Raw genomic sequence first — 18,686 nt, forward strand, 5'->3', positions numbered from 1 at the left:
AAATATTATTAGAAAAATTAGAAAATATTATTACCAGAGCCTATAACTTTGAATCACAGTTTACATGTCCGCCAGTTTGACTCGGAAATTCTAGCAAGGCTGCCAAACTGGGGAGACACTTGCCTAATTGGATGCGCCCAAGTGTCTCTTAGATGTTCGACACGTGTAGGGTTAAGATCCCATTCTCCTTCTCCATGCATACATATGTATGGAAAAACAATTGACAGTATACTCGTGTAATGCATGTTTTTTTTCTATTTTTCATATATAAGACGCTACTATTGCAGCATTGCAAACCACGAATGCATGACTTTGTGTTTAAATTTTTAATAAGCGTTGCTGGTTTGAAATACTACTACAATGATTTTTCTAATGTAAGTCTCTCTACAAACCTAAGCTAAAGGAAAACCCGAAGAAGCAAATTCTACGCTTTAATATGAAAGCATAACATTTATTGATTAATATATGCATGTTGTTGTTATTTTTGTAAGCAATAAATATGTTATCAATGCAGCCAGTCACGTCAAATAACCATGAACATCTTCATGATAATAAATAATATTAGGAGGTGTTTGGACGACAGAATTTTAAGTACCACAGGATTTAGGCTACATGAGACAAAGGGATTTGAAAGTGATTAGATGCAAACATAATTGGATGAAGTCATTGACAATCTTTTGTTTATTGGCTTCGTAATGCTCATGTAATTGCATATTCAATCTGTCATTTAGTACTATGGTTTGGTAGTACTCCTCTTCACTTGAAAGTGAGAGATCTTAGGTTCGAATCTCATGGATGCTAAATTTAATACCAAATTAGGCTGCCCATTGTGTGGCTTAGCCGAACTGGAACTCTTAGTGTAAAAATATTGATGTACTTAATAAGAAAAAAAAAGTGCATCTTCAATCCATTTGTTTAATGTTTTGTATGACATTTTTAACTGATTTAGCCTGAATTACTAGGTACTTGAAAATCTCTCGTCCTACACATCATTCATTTTTGCATTTCCGTTGTCATATTATGCACTCATCCGCTTGTTTATGTTCGTTAGCTTTCTTTTCATTTATTCAATCAAATGATTAGAAGATAACACTCAAAAGCATACCAAATTTGAAAGATTGATTAGCAGTGGATGGGGGAAAAAGTCAAGATTTACTAACTCTCTCGTGTATGGCCATGGGAGTTGGGAGCAGTTGGAGTGGTGGTGCCTAAATACGTCTATGTTAATGAGGGTGACATACACTTTTAAACAAAATTGAGTAATTAGGCCCACTGAGGGAGCACGACGATTTCCAGAAAATTCATTCCCCTTTCCCATCATTTTTTTTTTGTTTTAATTAATACAAAAGGAAAAAAAATAATTAGATAAAATATAAATTATTTTTATATTTTATGATGTTAATTCTCTCCTCTTCCGCGGTCTCCTCCAGTACCTTTTTATTTGAAGATTCATGATTAAATCACGTCAGCATTTTATGTTGACTTCTTTATAGAGAGAAACAAAAAAGAAAATGAGAGATAAGGAGAGGGAAAAAAATTTGAAGAACAGAGAATCGTACTCCTTTGGTTTAAGCAACGCCATTAGTTTTGCATCCATAATAAAGGGTTTTAGAGTGCCAATAAGGACTGGAAGTTTCATTGCATCGGATTCTTAATTCAATGGCCAAAGCTCCAATTCAATCAACATCCAAGAACCGATGCCCAAATTTGACCAAAAAAAAGGTTCAACATACATTCCACATGTTGTAAGAAGGGTTCATTTTTCTCTTTGTAATTCTTATTTCCTAAGCAACAGAGGACCAAATCAAGCTTGTGAAAATGAGCCATCACTCCGATTTCTGTTTGAATGTCAGCGTCGTCGAGATCATCAAGTTTATCGGCTTGAAGGACTCATATTAGTACAAACAAGGCCAAAATTCCGGCTACATCCTGCAGAAAGCACTTGGTGAGGCCATTTTCTTGATCGTGAGGAAAGAGAACGTAGGCTGACCACTCAAATCGGGTATTGGCGTATAATGTATAACCTTCATGGAGCTTTTCCTTGGTTAGATTCGAGGGTATCTTCTTTGTCGATTCTCTTCAACTTCATTCATCCAATCATTAAGCCGGAGGAGACCCTTGTATCCGTAGTATGATACAGCAGCTAAAACCACCAGGAGGGTGAAAACTAGAAGACACCGTTTCACGTTGGAAATAATTTTCTGTTTGAAAATGAAGAGTTACAGTTAGCAAGTGAATAACGAGGCAGTTCAAAGTGCTCAGTTTTTTCTTTCAAGGAAATACGTACTTGCAGTGTTGAGGTTTGAGTCACTTGTTGCACCCGCTCACGCCTTTTCTTCCTCTTTGGTCCTTGCCTATCATTATCTGATTCCTTCACCTTCAAGACACAAAAAATGGCATTAGAATGACAGCAGCAAGTTTCAAATCACAAAAGTCTGTTTGAATTTCAAGATCTTACCTCCACGGATTTAGGTCTACGCAACTGTAATTCTGAATCATTAACCTTTTGTTTGCTTTTGCAGTCGGAATTGCAAGGAATGAGTCCAAGTCCAAATTGATTCTTAGATACATCTTTGGGATCAGAACCAGCATCGCGATAGGCTGCCTGAACATTGTGACATAACCACTCCTTTTTCAAGCTCTGGCATCCACAACGGACGGTAACCTTTGCATATAAAGTTAGAATCAAGTCAGAAAGCCAAAGACTGCGTGAAACGATAATTCATGCAATAACTTCACTTTCTTTTCCCTGAGCTAACAAACACGAAAATTTTCAATAAAACTTATATTTTATGGTAATACAAGAATTATAACCTTTTTAGAGCACTTTTCGGGTGATGAACATTGACCAGGATGACAAATCTCTGGGCACAGATGAGTACAATACGGCAACTTTCTGCATAATGAACAGCACCACTAAGATCCTCTCTTAATTCAAAGGGAAGCAAATAGTAGAGAGAACTGGAATAATACTTTAAGGTGTACAACCGAACAAACAAAAGAAAACATGTATTTGTATTACCTGTGACAAGGCCCCTTACATGAACGAGCAGTCATTTGCTCCTTTTCGGACAAGCTGTTAAAATATATGCACTCAAAAACATGAACCATGGAACCACAGTGACACGATCGCTTTACAAGCACCTTGCAAGGAGGGCAGTCTCCAGGATGACATGGCAAGGGGCAAGGATGAGGACATGCAGGCTCCCTCTCCTGAATGAACACATTTTCAGCAATCATGCAACATTTAGTTTCAAAAGTACTACAAGAAAGTCGAAGATAATAATTTTACTAAAAATTGAGGTAAAGATCAGTTTTCATGGAAGGTGGAGGATCCTAAAGAGAATCATCAGAGCAGTCTAATATGAAGGAATTAGTAACACCTTTTTGCAAGGAAGTTGACACTTCTCACAAGGCTCACTTCTTGCTTGCCGGACTGATGGCACCGTTTGATTCTTGAGGGGGTGACAAGTTTTTGTGCAAAAGTGATTACCACAAGGTAGAGGATTTCCGCACAAGTTTTCACAGGAAAATAGTGTGTTATCTGAGCAGACCATCTGATCCAAGGCACAAACAAATGATAAGTGGAATTCAGGATAAAATATGAGGCCAAGTTGATATAACTAAGTCAAGTAGTTTTAGTTGACATTCTGTGGTATCAAACACACCATTTTATCTGCTCCAATGTGCTGGCCAACACATGACCTCCAAACAAGTTCTGGGCATGGAGGGCATGGAGATCCTGGAGTAGATTCACTCTGATGAAAGGACTTCTTCTTCTTAGGTTTCAACGTAAATTCCGGATTCGGAGGAGGTTTAGGACCATGACACCTGAAGATTAAAATAAATGAATTTACTGAAATTAGTTGTATAAAGGAAGTATGTTAGAGATATTTTCCAGAGAATAGCTAAAAATTGAAATAATGCATTGAAAAAAATCCAGCAAACCTTAGCTTGCACTTGTGGCCACATGGGTATTCTTCCTCACAAAGTAATCTACACGGGTGGCAGGCTCCATAATGGCACTTATGTGGCTGGGGAAAGAACAAAAATAATTGTCATTACCATAACACAAGGCACTGTTAAATAGGGGTAGCATTTTTCTTGTCCCTAATAAAATAAAAAATAAAGAACATTAGGATATAACAAAACTAAAAGACACTCAAATTTTGGAAGAATCAGATATTACTAAAACTACACTTCGATGACAGTCCTAACTCCTAAGTATCTATTAACTGCACATTCATGATAATGGTCATGCTATAATTTTAAGAACCTACATGTATGTTCCAATAAAGCTCAAGTGTAGATCCTTGACACAAACCTTGAGACAAACTAGGCCAAACCAACCAACCGTACCTTGGAATTTGGTCCATGCCTGCATAAAGGAGTAATAGGGCATGGCTTACGACATCTGGGAGGCTTTTGATCCATCTCAGTACCGCAAGGAACCTGTATACAAAATCCATTTGGAAAGTGGAAAATACATCTTCAGACCAATTTGGCAAAGGAACATAAGAAAACTTTTGTTGTGCAACATGCTATGAACCAGGTCTGCTTTTCTAACGATATTAACCCGGAAAGTTTAAAAAAAAATATCAGAAAAGATGTTCACTCAAAGAACAAAAATTGCAATCCTTTTGCAGCAGTCACAAGCAACACCTCTGTTAGTATACATGTTGTTTATCCTAATGAGACAGTTTGAATCACCACCAAGTATATAGAGATGAACTACAATGGCAAAAACCTGCACCTCAAAGTGTGTCTGACCGCATGCACATGTAATTGTCACCATCACTGGGCACGGAGCACAAGCACCTCTGCAGGAACAAAACTGTACTTCATAATTTGCAACTAAAACCTTTTCATTTTCATCTAAAGCTTCAAACTATTTGAAAAGAAAAACTGTTCATCACTTTAACTCTGAAGATTTCTCTTGAATAATATACATATTATATCCACACTATTGAATAACAGAATGTTCCAGCTCAACTAATGTGACTACAGATCTGCCACAGGATAGGGAAACATACCGATGGCATGGAGATGGGCACTTGTGGTTCCTACATCGTAGCTTTCTTCCACAAATCTAACAGTTCAAAAATCAATACAAACACAAACGATTATAGACCTAAAATCAGAATTTTACCAGTATAGACCTAAAATCAGAAGCCAAACCAGGAACACAAACCTCTGAGCACGGTGGGCAGTCCCCATCACAGCACCGGCGCTTACAAGCATGCCGCCCACAGTCCCTTAGTCTCTGGCACTTCCTTTCGCATGCTAAATCTTGATGGCAAGGAACCTATTCTAGATCCAATTACACTATCTTTTAGTGAACTCATAAGCTAACAAGTGAATCAATCCCTCTTTGATCGAAAGATTCTAAATTTGAGCAAAATAGCAAACGTCATACCTCCTTTTTCAAGCTCCCACACCGGCACGACTTGATGACAACTGTTCTGCAAGTCTCAATGCACTCCCCACGATGACACCTCTCCGGGCACCTATGGTAGCCACAACTGAGCATCTTATCACAAGTTGAACCACACAAAGGCACAGAGGCTTTGCAAGACAATCCCTCATGCATTCTCTTTCCACAGGGGCATGTCCTCTTGCCCTGGGACGGGCACGGCCCGCACTCCCCCAAATGACACCCTTTGGTACACTTATGCTGCCCACAGCCAAGCACCTTCTCGCACGGCTCCTCACACCTAAAATCAAGCCGCTCACAACACTCCTTCTCCTCCTCCTTCTTCCCACATTGGCACCGGTACACTCCCCGCACCCGGCACGGCGAGCAGGGCCCCTGGTGGCAAATCTCCGAACACCGGTGGATCCCACAAGCCAATACCTTCTTACAAGCATTGTTACAAGAGAAATGCTTAAACCCACATCGCCGGACGTCCTTCACAGACCCACAAAAGCACCGAGATTCTACGAGCTTCGGGCAGGACGGGCAGGGACCCGGGTGGCAAAGAAGCAAGCAATGGTGGCCGCAGCCGTGCTTCAGCGGCCGATTGCAGACCTCGCCGCACGAATGCGGCAGAACCCACGGGTCATCGCTCGGTGGGTTCTCGAGCATTCCACAGAAGCAGTAATAATTCTTGGGGATTTGGGAATGGGGGTACTCTATCCTACATTTGGGGCAGTTCCAGACTGATACCTCGGCGGCTTTCTGGGCGGAAATGGGGAGGCGCATGGAGGCCCGCAAGGCGGACAAATCGGATGCCTGGCGCGCCCAGCTCTGGATGCAGATCAGGTGGAAGACGGAGAAACAGACGGAGGTGCAGGACCAGGTCGGGTCGGCGGGCCGGATCCGCTCCAGGCATATCAGGCATGACAGAGCGCCGGAGGACGATGACGTCAGGAAAGATTGGATCTTGGAGAGGTCGGCGGTGGTCGCTGTTGATTTTCCTGTGAATTCCAAGTAGGTTCGGAAAATGGAGTCGGAGAGATCCGAGTGGCGAACCGGTCCGGAGCCGGATTGGCTCTGGTCGGAGTCGGTGTCGGAGTCCGAGTGGTTCGAGGGCATTTTGGGAATTTCGGGGCCAAGAGTCGATCTTTTACTTGTTTCACAGAGCGCGGCAGATTTCGGAGATTTTGAGCGCCACGGCACGTCGGCACATGGAAAGTCTCTAAATTGGTCGGATTATTGATGGGCCTCCAAATAACTAAAGTCCATTTACTATTTGGCCCGGCCCACGAGGCCCAAATAAAATAAAATAAAATACCAAATGATGCAAAAGCTTGCAAATTTTATTGAGGAAGAAAAAGTTACAAACTGTTACAAATGACATAACTTCCAGGTACACGACGTCGTATGACATAAATCTCACACAGGACTAAATAACGTATAACCAAATACAACAAAAGGCTTTACATTATTGTAGTGTTCTCTTCTTCTCCGGCGACACAACATGGGAACCAGGTTTTTTTTCAAACAAAATCGAAGTGCATAAGAAGCTTCACCGATTTGTACTTCTCTCCCTTGGGGCAGTGTAAGGGAACTGCTCGAATCCCTCTTCGTAGCTCAGACACCGGCAGGCAGGTTTGGCCTCCAAAGTCGTCCTTCTCCGACATGTCGTACTCATGAACTTCAATGCGGAGCACAGCTAGTTCTGGAACGGTTAATGGGAATTCGAATTCTTCGTTCCAGGCCGGAACCCAATTGTCCTCTAGGGCCTTTGTCTTTTTCATCACGCTATCATCAGCAACTCCAGCAATTCCTACCTGAACGTTACAAAGTTGATATCACATTTTCGATTCTTTGGTATACATGATCCGGGAGTTCCTGAAACATGCTAGTAAAAGCATGCAGACAAAACCAACAGCACTGGAAAACGGGAGTGGTAAAAATGCGCAGGTGAAATCACAAGGAAACAGCAAAAACCCGCGAGACAACAACAATGTACACAAACATTCCCAAATACGAGAAGTGATAACGATGATGTAGACTGCTTCAACCTACCCTTGCATAAAAATCCGGAGGAGAATACGCATCAAAGTGCGTGTGCTTGAAATCATAGTACCATCCTTCTCCCATATATACTTTTACCTAGAAAACAAATGAATAACCATTAGCTACGACAAAACAAGTGACGACAGTCAGAAGCCTAGCAATATGGTGCTCACCTTCAAAGTTTTTTTCACTGGTAAACCATTTTTAGGATCAAACACCTCATTATGTGAACCACTCTTCAAAAGAAAATCCGGTTTTTTCACATAGCCGCACCCGCCATTGGCTCTAAACATTCCCTGCATCACCCACAATGGTCTTCCATATCCCTGTCACAAGGAAACCCGCTATAAGTATTTGCAAGAGGTAAGCCAAGAAATTATTCATTTATTTATCTCTATTTCGAAAGCCATAGAACCTAAGTGATCCTCCATTGACCCTCAAACCAATATTGGGACCACTAGACAACGCCAACCATTTCCCATGTAAGGGGAGGAAACAAAAATAATACTTAATTAACACAATGGATAATAATTAGGCACCACCAATATGGAAAAATAGACCTTTCTGGCAAGACGATATTCTAAACTACTCTAATTTAAGGGGATGGGGATTTCAAACTCAGGTGCAAGGGGGCAGGCAGTTTGCCCCCCTGCCAACTGGCCTATCCCACAACTGGTGAAAATTAGACCTTTAAATACACAAAAATTTTACCTGCATATTAAATGCAACCATTTGAGCCCCATACGACCACCCAATCATTGGGTTGTAATTTGATGAGTCCACACGTATGCCCTTTGGGTACACCCTCAGAATATTCCTCTGAGTAAACCTATATGAAACCAGTCATCAGTGTGGAAAGTTTTTTCTTCCAATAATCAAGATGCAAGTATACATTATGATTCCTAAATACACATTAATGTACTGGACAAGAAAATGGCTAAATGCATGACTCTACACGCATAACAGAAGTGATGGTAGGCGGTACGCCTGCACTGGCTTAATAAGATCTATCCAGGACAATAATGTAAAGTCTATCAAATAATTGTAATGTAATTAGCACTGAACAGTAAGTGCGTTGTTTTAAGGTTAACCAGTACTCAAATGAAACTTGAACTCACATGACACGATATGATTGTCTCACTGGTGCTACATTCTTATTTTAGTAAGAGTTAATGGCATGTGAGCGCAAGTTATAGATGGGAAGAGGATCCCTTAACAACACAGTTCATAAAAGATGTGAGTCAAATACCTGATGATTTCCTTTCCGTACGTTTCTACTGCCTTCTCGAGCTGTTGCTCACTTAAGCTTATACGCCGCACTTTATCTGCATCTACTTTGAGACACTCTGCTAATCCACCTTTAGGTTTCCCAGCATGAATGGCAATTAAATGCTTATATTCAGGTGCTACATTTTGCTCGGACTTGGAACCACCATAATCAACATCTTCCTCCTCATTGCTATCTTCTTTATCCAATTCATCCTGCTAAAACACAACTGAAGTTAAAAATTAAATAAAATAAACTAAAAAAGCTTGGCACACCACATCAGCAATGCAGCAGTTACACTAAAAAAATCTCCACACCTTGTCATTTGCCACAGTTGCACCTTTGGCGTCCGGAACTTCTTTACCCCACGCTTCCTCATCAGCTGGAGTCTTTCCACTCTTTGGATCACTTTCTCCTCGCACAGCATTCTTTGCCTCAGGATATTTCTTAGGCGGTTTGGTTGAAATAATAATCCTTTTCTTTAGCGACGCTGGAGATGGAAATTCTTTCAAACACTCCGAGCCAGGATGAAACAGCACGTCCCCAAATGTTTCAGTGAGCATCTAGAAAATGGCTGACAAAACAATAAATACCAGACCATTCGAGTTTAAAATCCTAATAACGCGATTGCAAATACCAACCTGAGCAACTTTGGCTTGAAGATCAGGGGTAAGGTGGTCTTCTAAAGTAATCACAACAGGATATTCAGAGGCAGCAAAGGCATGTTCCTTGATAGACCTCAAACACTTGATAAGTTCCACCGGTGTAGTCAACGTCCTATAACAAAACAAACCGACTTTTGTCTCAATTCGGTACAAAAACAAACTACATAGTTTCACTATTCCGTTACTAGGTATAGCAAATTTCTCCAGTTAGGTAACAAAATTACAGAACAAAGATCGCAAATTAATAGCGTACATATAATTCACTATTCCATTACTAGCTTTTAAACATATTTATCCAAACAGGTAAATTACAGCACAAAGATAAGCTTCACTGGTCTCGTCAATGTCCTAATAAAACAAAACCGATTTTCGTCCCAAGTTCGGCACAAAACCGAACTACATACATAGTTTCACTATTCTATTACTAGATTTAGCATATTTGTCGAAATGAGTAACAAAATTACAGGACAAAGATCGCAAATTTGTCCAAATGGGTAACAAAATTAGAGCATATTCCACCATTCCATTACTTGTTTTAGCATATTTGTCCAAATGGGTAACAAAATTAGAGCATAAAGATTGCAAATTTGACAGTAACCATACCCTCCGTGAAGCACATCGACATCGTCTTTGTTCGAATTAGGCCAAATATCCAGCTCAATCACCTTCACTCCTCTGCGAAGAGCTTCTATAATCGGAACGTCACTGCCGTGACTGCTCAGCTGGTTCCCGGTCAGATAAGAGTTGTGCCCTGTGTGTATGAAATAATGCGACAATGGCGCACTCATATCATGGTGCACCTACAATAAAAAAAAAAAATATATATATATATATATATATATCAAAATTCATACCAAAAAATTAACAAAAAAAATCATAAAAACAACTGAAGTTACCAAAAATTAATTCCATTGTTAAATTAAAAGTAAAGTTAAAATGATGTGTACCCCGAGAGCTGGAGAGATTGGGGGGTTGATGTCGCCGAAGAGGTACTTGAAGAATGCTTCGAGATTGAAGACCTTGCGGTGGAAGATGTTGAGGTGTTTGAACTCGGCGAGGCTCTGTTCGATAAGGGCCTGAGCTAACTCCTTGGTGGCGCTCTCCTCCTTCTGGACTTCCTTCAGGAAGCGGTGGAAGTGATCGGCGGTCATGATGCCATTCTCCGAGTACTGAACGAAAAAGGCCCTGACCTCCGGCGGTGCTTCCGAGACGGCGAGCTTGAAGCGCCGCTGGAAGCAGAAGCAGACTCTGTAGGTCTGTTTGGACATGGACGATCGCCTTGCTTCTATCGGAATCCGGAGCCGGAGGATTTGGAGGGAATTTGCCTTTCCCGCGTCGGTGTCTGGTTGGTTGGGGAATAGAGAGAGGGTGGGGAGAGTGAAGTAACTCTAGAAGGAATGGAACGCGGGGTGGGACCCACCACCCCACGTTGTGGACTGGTGAGTAAATTTAATGAAGTGACGTTGCGGACCTTCAATATGGTGACGTTGCGGTCCTTGTCGATTGGACTTTTTGTCGTATTTTCTCAGTCTTTCTTTATAAAATTGCCTACTTTCTCTTACATTTTAATTAGGCATTTTTGGTAAAATAGTTCTTAAAAACGGCACAACTCTTTTTTTTTTTTTTTTTTTTTAATTTTTTGAGATTTTAAATTAATAAAAGTGATTTTTAAATTTGTCTATTATTAAGTATTCTGATCATTTTGTAATTTAAACAAAGTTTATAATAACAAAAATGCTTTTAATTTAATAAACAATTGGTCAAATTGTTTTGGGAACTTTAACGAAAAGCTTCCGATACTGTTATTTTAACAAAAAATCACATTTTTACACTAAAAAGTCAATCATTGTACTATTCACTTTACCTTTTATTTTATCTTTATTGTTAAAACTCAAAGTTTTCAAGTCATTTTCATTAGTTTTCCTAATTGTTTGGACATATATGAGAGTAATTTTTGCCTTTTGGTCTTATTTTAGAAAAAAAATTTCACGAAATGATCAAAATAATTGACGAAAGACAATAATCTCAAAACCAAAATAAAGAGTAATTTATTCTCATCAATTATTTTACCTAAAATACCTTTTAAACATCAACTTTGTGAATTAACTCGCTTAACTGTTGAACTATTGATGCTAAAGTTTGAATGTCAACTATTAACAAATGATATGCGAGTGGACAGAAATGTTATAAGAAAGGATATTCGCATATTAAAGTATATTAAAAAAATAAAAATATTTTAATCAATACTTAAAATTATTTTATGTCGACGAAACAAAAATGTTGACTTAACATTGTTTTATGTGTATTATCCTTTAAATAAAACATTGTTTATGTGTTTTTCTTATTTTTTTTATTTTTTTATTTTTATTGTTTATTTGTATTAATTATAGGTGAGATAAGGTGGGCTTTGTTGCCTTTTCGAGCTTCTGAATAAATGGATAAACATTGCGTGTTAGTTTATTAACTTTATTGGGATATACAACAAATTAAAACATAATCCGAAACATCCAACATTCTCGCTCGGGTATTTAGAAAAGGAAAACCGATAAAAAAATATTTGTAAATTTTGAGTTTTAACGATAAAGATAAAATAAAGAATAAAATGAATAGTACCAGGATTGAATTTTTAGTGTAAAAATATGATTTTTCGTTAAAATTAACATTACAGAGAGTTTTTCGTTAAAGTTCTCATTTAGAAATGCTTATTTCATTTTCTTGTGTTCGTATTTCATGTGGTTTTTTAATACTCAAAAGAGTAACTTGCACTTATCGTTCAGTAGTATGGTCTAATAGTATTCTTCTACAAGTGAGAGTTCTTATGTTTGAATCTTTTGAATGACGAATTCGATATCAAATTAGATTGCCTATTGTATGGCTAAACCAAACCCCTCCTCCACTTAATGTAAAAATATTAATGTACTAAAAAAAATTTAAAAGAGTAATTTGCACTTAATCAACATATAAAAGAATGTTATTGTTTTACTTGTAAACTTAGATTTGTATGTATTTTAAAATGATTGAAAACGTTTTTTATGAAATAAAAATTGAAATCAATCTGTAGTGAAAAAGAGTAATGTTATCTACATATTTATTTTTATTTCTCATACATCATTTTTAATTTTTAATCGTCGAATCAAATAAATCGTGCTTTTTAGAGTCATTTTTTTAGGTTCATAGGATTGGATTGGAGCAGTAGTGGATTAGTGGTACCTTGAAAATAATTAAATGAGAGAGAAAATTGTCAATGGGTTCCAGCTCAGTGGGATCATGCAGAAAGAAAACGACATTGGCACCAACGTCGACATGGATGGATCCGTCATCCAAGTCATCAACTTTTAAAATATTGGGATGATCCTTCGACTTCCATGTCCCTACAATCATCATTAATTACTGTCATTTCTTGTCGACACCTTTTATTCTTAGAAATACTAATAAAAATTGTTTAAAATTTTTTAATTTTAATAATAAAAATAAAATGAATAATATTAAGTTTAACTTTTTAATATACAATGGATTTTTCGTTAAAAATTATTTTATTATTTTGAATTGGCATTATTTTTATTTTTATTTATTTTTCTTTTCTGTCAATTTCTATTTCCAATTCCAACCAAAAAAGAAAGGGAAAAATCCTGTTTTCAATGGTCTAAATTCTGGCAAATAAATTTAGGATATTGCTTGTGTTCTTATAGGGAAACTTACTTGTATTTGTACTTATGGTTAACGAACTACTATCATTTGAACATTATAGTTAGAATTATTATTCGTTTTATCATCATTTAAAGATTATGTTTGTAAATACAATTAAATTTTAAAAATCATTTAGTCATCTATAAGTGTTAAACCAATCGATATTTTAAGAACAAGTAAGATCATCATGATGAACCGTCCATTTCTTTATGCATATAAATCACTAAAAGATCTTCAAATTGAATAATTTTTGCACATATGATATTTAGATACTGATAAAGAGAATGAACGATTTCGATTATGATATTTGAACAATAAAGATTCATTAGCCGCAAGTGGATGACGCAAACATTATCCCTAAATTTATGTAGTTTGATAAGATTTCTATCAAAGATAATAGGTTAAATCAACGAATAGAAATTACCGTTTTTGTCAAATCATAAACAAGTTGAGGGGGCTGCCGCTTATAACGATCTTTTAGACTAAAGCACTTTTGGGAGAAATCGTGAATTTCAACGTTTGAGTGTAATTTGGATATTGAGGTGCAAATTTAAGAAAATTAGACCTGCCAAGTTTCAAAAGGCCAATTTTTCCTCTCTGCTTGTTTTATTGCATGACAAAAACGTCAAATTAGGTTTGTTGATTTAACGGGTTCTCCTAAATTAAAATTTAAGTAAACTACGAAACTCCAATTACCAAAATTAAAACTACAAGTGTTTTAACAAAAGATCTCAAAAGCTATAATGACAATACATAAATATTTTAGTGTCTTAACTCCAACCCTAATATCAAATTCAACGGTAGATGACCAAAATAACGAGAATCATTGTAATGTAATTAATTTATAATTTGCTCTCATGAATGCTCGTAGAACAGCACATTGGACGCATCTAGTAATATATAGCAAGTCAAACACTACCCAACTGATTTGACTTAAAACTTGATTAAGCATTAAACAATCTCATAAGATGATTAGCAAGCGACGATTAAAAGTTAATTTATAATTTATATGTTTATAAAATATGATCCCACTAACAAAACTCATGAGTCAAAGTCACGGCCTCGATACAAGTCAAAATCGGAAACATAATTAACAATATCACTAATTACATACACACTTGCATACCGCTTAGGGCTTGTTAGAATGTACTAGTGACTAAAAGCGTTTTATAGAATGGTACATCCAATCGAGCCCTCAATTATGTTGCAAGGGAGAGTGCATTCTCGAATTGAAACCTTATTAGAAGCTTTACAGATTTGAGTTTCTCCCCCTTTTCATCATACAGGGGGACTGCCCTGATCCCGGGTTTTAACTCGGAGACGGGCAAACACGTTTGCCCGCCAAAACCGTCTTTCTCGGACCTGTTATACTCTCGGACTTCTAACCGGAGTATGGCAAGCTCGGGAACTGTCATAGGGAATGTAAACTCTTCATCCCATACAGGTATCCAATCATCCTCAATTATCTTTGTTTTGAACTTACCACAATCTGCTGGCACTCCAACAATAAAAACCTGCCATAATCCACAAAACACTCCCAGTTTTTGAGTTGAACATTCGTATGAAACAAATAAACGCATAATTCGGTTGATAGAAAGTATAATTCATCTAACCTTTGTGTAGAAATCCGGAGGGGAGAAGGAATCAAAGTGCGTCCGGCTGAAATCCAAGTGCCATCCGTTTCCCATGTATACTTTCACCTGTCAATTAACATCCATGTACTCATGAGACCATTTCAGAACTCCAACTATGAACTTCACTTTTAAGTTGAAACAAAATGTACTCACCTTCAACGTCTTTACCACGGTTAAGGTCTTTTTAGGATCGAAAACCTCACCATTCGGACCCTTGTACATCAAAAAGTCGGGCTTCTTTAGATAACCACACCCCCCGTTGGCTCTAAACATCCCATGCATCAACCAATTGTATTTGTCATTTCCCTGTTAAAGAATTTTGACATGTTAGCTAGTTTCTATATCTCCCACAGGGATCGAATCATGTTTTTCTTGAAACCTTGAACTCGAAGCTAATCTCTGATGACAAAAAGAAAAGCTTGAAACTAACCTGCATATTAAATGCAACCATTTGAGCTCCATGCATCCACCCAACATGCGGTTCGTAATTTGAGGAGTTGAATCTTGTTCCCTTCGGGTACACCCTTAGAACATTCTTCTGTGTGAACCTAGAGAGCATAACACAAGAAGAAGTAACAGAACTGTTAGTACTGAGAAGAACACGGATAACAAAAGGATAAGCTAACTTCTTGCAGTTATTACCTTACGACATCAGCTCCATGATCTTCAGCCGCCTTTTCAAGCTTCTGTTCACTCAAACTTAGACGTCTAACTTTATCACCAACCGCTAGTGCATCCTTTAATTCACCCGACGGTTTTCCAGCATGGATTGTTATGAGACGCTTGTACTCGGGCGCTGATTGTTGGAATGATTTAGCTTCAGCTGCATTGGCATTGTTGATAGCCTCACCCTCTTGATCACTCCCACTCTGAACCCAGTAAAAGAAGTAATGTAAAAGAAGCAAACCCGTAACCAAATTGGGAGATAAATTAATTGCACTTATCAGCTGACCTCTTCAGATGAAGACCTTCCACCACCCTTGTCCTTTGAACTCTTTGATTCGCTGTGTTCTTTTGGCGGTTTTGTTGAGATAATAATTCGGTTTTTTAAAGATTCGGGCGATGGGAACTCTACCATCTGGTCTTCTGCGCCCGGATAATACAGCGTGTCTACAAATGTTTGGATAACCATCTACATTATGCAAAATCACAAACTTGAGGTCAGAAAACAACGATGTGAAAGCAACAGATGCAAAGTTCAACTGAAATCTAAACCTTTACACACAAGATTCGAATATGAAAGCTAACCTCTGCAACTTTTGCCTGAAGTTTGGGAGTAAGGTGATCTTCAAAAGTTATAACAACAGGGTATGGAGATTTATCAAAAGCATGTTCTTTTATCGACTTCAAGCATTTGATTAGCGTCACAGGAGCGGTCAAGGTCCTACATTGCACAGAATGTATTCATTTTTGGTTCAATCGTCATTGCTAACTATGAATCTACAATCGAAACATGATTTAAGATGATCAACTGAGCTAACAGCTAGGTAAGTACCTTCCATGATAAACTTGAACATCATCTTTTGCAGAGTTTGGCCACAAATCGAGTTCGATTACTTTAACACCCTTTTGCAATGCCGTGATGATTGGGACATCACTGCAGTCACTACTGAGTTGATTCCCAGTAAGATAGGAATTATGCCCTGTATATATGAAGTAATGTGATATTGGAGCATTCATATCATGGTGTACCTGTAATTGCAAATTCACATGCATGTTAGCCAACAACAAACCTAATATGGCCCCTCTATTCCGAGATAAATCTTCAGTAGGGTAGCCTGACTACGTCATCTGGAAAGCAACTCTCATGAAAACATAAAAACTTTCTATAGTTAGGTCTCACTATCGAAGGTTCTCGCCTCTATTTCACTTGTTCAAAGCATCCCTATATCATATATAATTAAGAAACAAAAATGCTACTTTTACCATCTAGTTATGCCATCATTTGTACATCCTCTGCTAGAGATGAGACCTACATGCGTTGGCAGACCCTATCTCTATTAGATAGATGGTAAAATTATGTAGCAGGTGTAGCATTACTCGTTGAAAAAACTTCAAAACAAAAAGATTCAGATTAAGTTTTCTTGTCAAACTTATGTTATCAACTTATCATGCTAGACTTTGTATTTTGAACACGTATCTTAACAAGAATTAACTTGACCAATCATCTAAACTCACGTAATGCTCCGTAAACATTTCAAATCATCACTGCATCATACATTTGAAATTTAAAAAAAAAAAAAATTGTTTTCTCATTCGACTTATGTTAACAGATTGTAAACTTAGAGCACGCGTCAACATGATTACTCCGATAACAATGTTCTGTCGCATTGTTATCAAAGTACCAAGTGAATTTTTAGAGTGCCGATAACATCTAATTAAAAGAAAATCAAAATGCATGTGCTGGGAGTGACGAAATTTGACCTGTCTTCTGATTGGACTGTTGAATTCTTCAAGAAACAAGAAATGAAAGAAATCCTCGACAGTGAGACCGCCCACGAGCTTCTTGTTGTGCGCGGCTTCTCCCGGGTGGTGGGTCGTGAAGTCGAGGAGGATAGTGTGGGCGTCGGAGATAGTGAGGGCCTCAGCCGACTCGCCCTGGTGCTCGACCAGGAAGCTCCGGAACTGGTCGATGGACATGTGGTCCCCGCCCTGGGCAAACTTCGAGAACACCGCCTTCACGTCGGGCGGCGGGCCGGCCACGCTGGCCTTGAACTTCCGGTTGAAGCACTTGAACATCGTGTAATTGTGGTGCGGCGCATTGCTGTCACCCATTGAAAAACTCCAATTCCGATTCGATCGACTTTTCCTTTGGTTTTCTCAGTTTTCTGTTTGGTTCCCGGGAAAATGAAATGAGAAAAAGGAGGGGAAAAGTGAGAGGAGGGAGTGATGAAGGAAGACGAGAGGGGGGCCTAAAAATCAGCTGGATCGTTGGAGATTAACCGACCAATCAACTGTTCGTTCCAACTCCAAAAGCTTCTCCCCTGACGTGCCCACAAAATAACATAAAAAGCCTGACGAGGTGTCGTCGGAATTCGATGCACTTTGGACGGTAGTGTCCGGGCCTTTGATTTATGTGAAAAAAAAATCAGCATCGTTATTTGTGTGAGGTGAGCCAACCGAGTGAATAAATTAGAATCATTGAATTCGATTTGCATGGTTCATATTTTTTAACCTTTGAACTTTGGACACTAAGGTTCGAAGTGGGTCTAATTTTGTTGTTGTCGTCTTTTTACGGGTTCCAAAAACATATATGATTTCATTTTACACGTTGGTCATGAAAGAATTATATCCCATTCTAATAATAACAAGGCAACGAAAAAAGCCATTTTTACTAATTTGCAAATTTAATGTGGAATTCTTTAAAATGTGACATTGAAATAAGAAAAATGCTAATGAGACTCTTTAAAATGTGAGATTCTTTATGAATTTTCTGTCACCTTATAGTTTAACCTTAATATTGTGTAAAAAATATGATGTGATAGAGAGTTTGTGGAGATTGCCATTTTTAAGAAAGTCCTATTAACATTTCTCTTGGAATAATGTTAGAATACTGTCACAATGGAGTGATAACACAGAGATACGAAGTATGAAACATGTTAGAAAAAAGTCATGTGAGATGATGCAAAGAAGGGTTATAACACACTACATTGCGCTTATATTTTAGAATACTACTACAACGACGTACCAAGTGTATGGAAGTTATTACAAAAAGAATGAAATTGACAGTTTTGGACATAGTTGGTGTCTTAAATAAACTGTTTGGTACGTGGGACGGGACGGAATAGAGTGGGACAAGGAGTTCCGTCCCACGTTTGGTGCGCCTAAAACGGGTGGAACGAGCTGTTCCACGGGACGAGTTTTGGATGAATTTTCGTTCCACCTCACCCCCTGGAACGACTCGTTCCACATCCGTGAAACACAAAATTATAACCTCTCCATCTCCTTCTTCTTCCTCCTTGTTTCCATCC

General features: G+C 38.3%; 3 protein-coding genes across 4 annotated transcripts; all 3 read right to left on the minus strand.

The window, feature by feature from the left end:
- Positions 1-1,606: 1,606 nt before the first annotated feature.
- LOC103958608 (NF-X1-type zinc finger protein NFXL2) lies at positions 1,607-6,617 on the minus strand. Its single transcript, XM_009370894.2, has 14 exons — positions 5,417-6,617; positions 5,192-5,305; positions 5,034-5,089; positions 4,754-4,820; positions 4,360-4,452; positions 3,949-4,034; positions 3,669-3,831; positions 3,384-3,557; positions 3,023-3,213; positions 2,815-2,896; positions 2,459-2,665; positions 2,288-2,377; positions 2,025-2,201; positions 1,607-1,929 (listed from the first exon to the last, which is right to left on the minus strand). Exons 1-13 carry the CDS (start codon positions 6,533-6,535, stop codon positions 2,046-2,048), a joined length of 2,598 nt encoding a protein of 865 aa, XP_009369169.2. The 5' UTR covers positions 6,536-6,617; the 3' UTR covers positions 1,607-1,929; positions 2,025-2,045.
- A 121-nt stretch (positions 6,618-6,738) lies between these two features.
- On the minus strand, positions 6,739-10,774 carry LOC103958607 (phosphoinositide phospholipase C 2). Of its 2 annotated transcripts, none has more exons than XM_009370891.3 (9): positions 10,342-10,774; positions 9,998-10,194; positions 9,371-9,506; positions 9,047-9,292; positions 8,712-8,947; positions 8,174-8,291; positions 7,636-7,788; positions 7,472-7,558; positions 6,739-7,233 (listed from the first exon to the last, which is right to left on the minus strand). In XM_009370891.3, the coding sequence occupies exons 1-9, from the start codon at positions 10,660-10,662 to the stop codon at positions 6,940-6,942; spliced, it is 1,788 nt and encodes a 595-aa protein (XP_009369166.2). In that variant the 5' UTR covers positions 10,663-10,774; the 3' UTR covers positions 6,739-6,939. The 2 variants fall into 2 exon arrangements, with proteins under 2 accessions (XP_009369166.2, XP_009369167.2); XM_009370892.3 differs by having other exon boundaries at positions 8,712-8,944; positions 10,342-10,773.
- Positions 10,775-14,067: 3,293 nt separating this feature from the next.
- On the minus strand, positions 14,068-17,709 carry LOC103958605 (phosphoinositide phospholipase C 6-like). The gene is made up of 9 exons (XM_009370890.3): positions 17,140-17,709; positions 16,211-16,407; positions 15,964-16,099; positions 15,668-15,847; positions 15,358-15,584; positions 15,146-15,263; positions 14,869-15,021; positions 14,695-14,781; positions 14,068-14,595 (listed from the first exon to the last, which is right to left on the minus strand). The coding sequence occupies exons 1-9, from the start codon at positions 17,488-17,490 to the stop codon at positions 14,281-14,283; spliced, it is 1,764 nt and encodes a 587-aa protein (XP_009369165.2). The 5' UTR covers positions 17,491-17,709; the 3' UTR covers positions 14,068-14,280.
- Positions 17,710-18,686: the final 977 nt, after the last annotated feature.

Source organism: the organism of the source record quoted next, unplaced genomic scaffold (genome assembly GCF_019419815.1).
Source record: "Pyrus x bretschneideri cultivar Hongxiangsu unplaced genomic scaffold, Pyrus_bretschneideri_v1 Contig4, whole genome shotgun sequence".
NCBI lineage: Eukaryota > Viridiplantae > Streptophyta > Magnoliopsida > Rosales > Rosaceae > Pyrus > Pyrus x bretschneideri.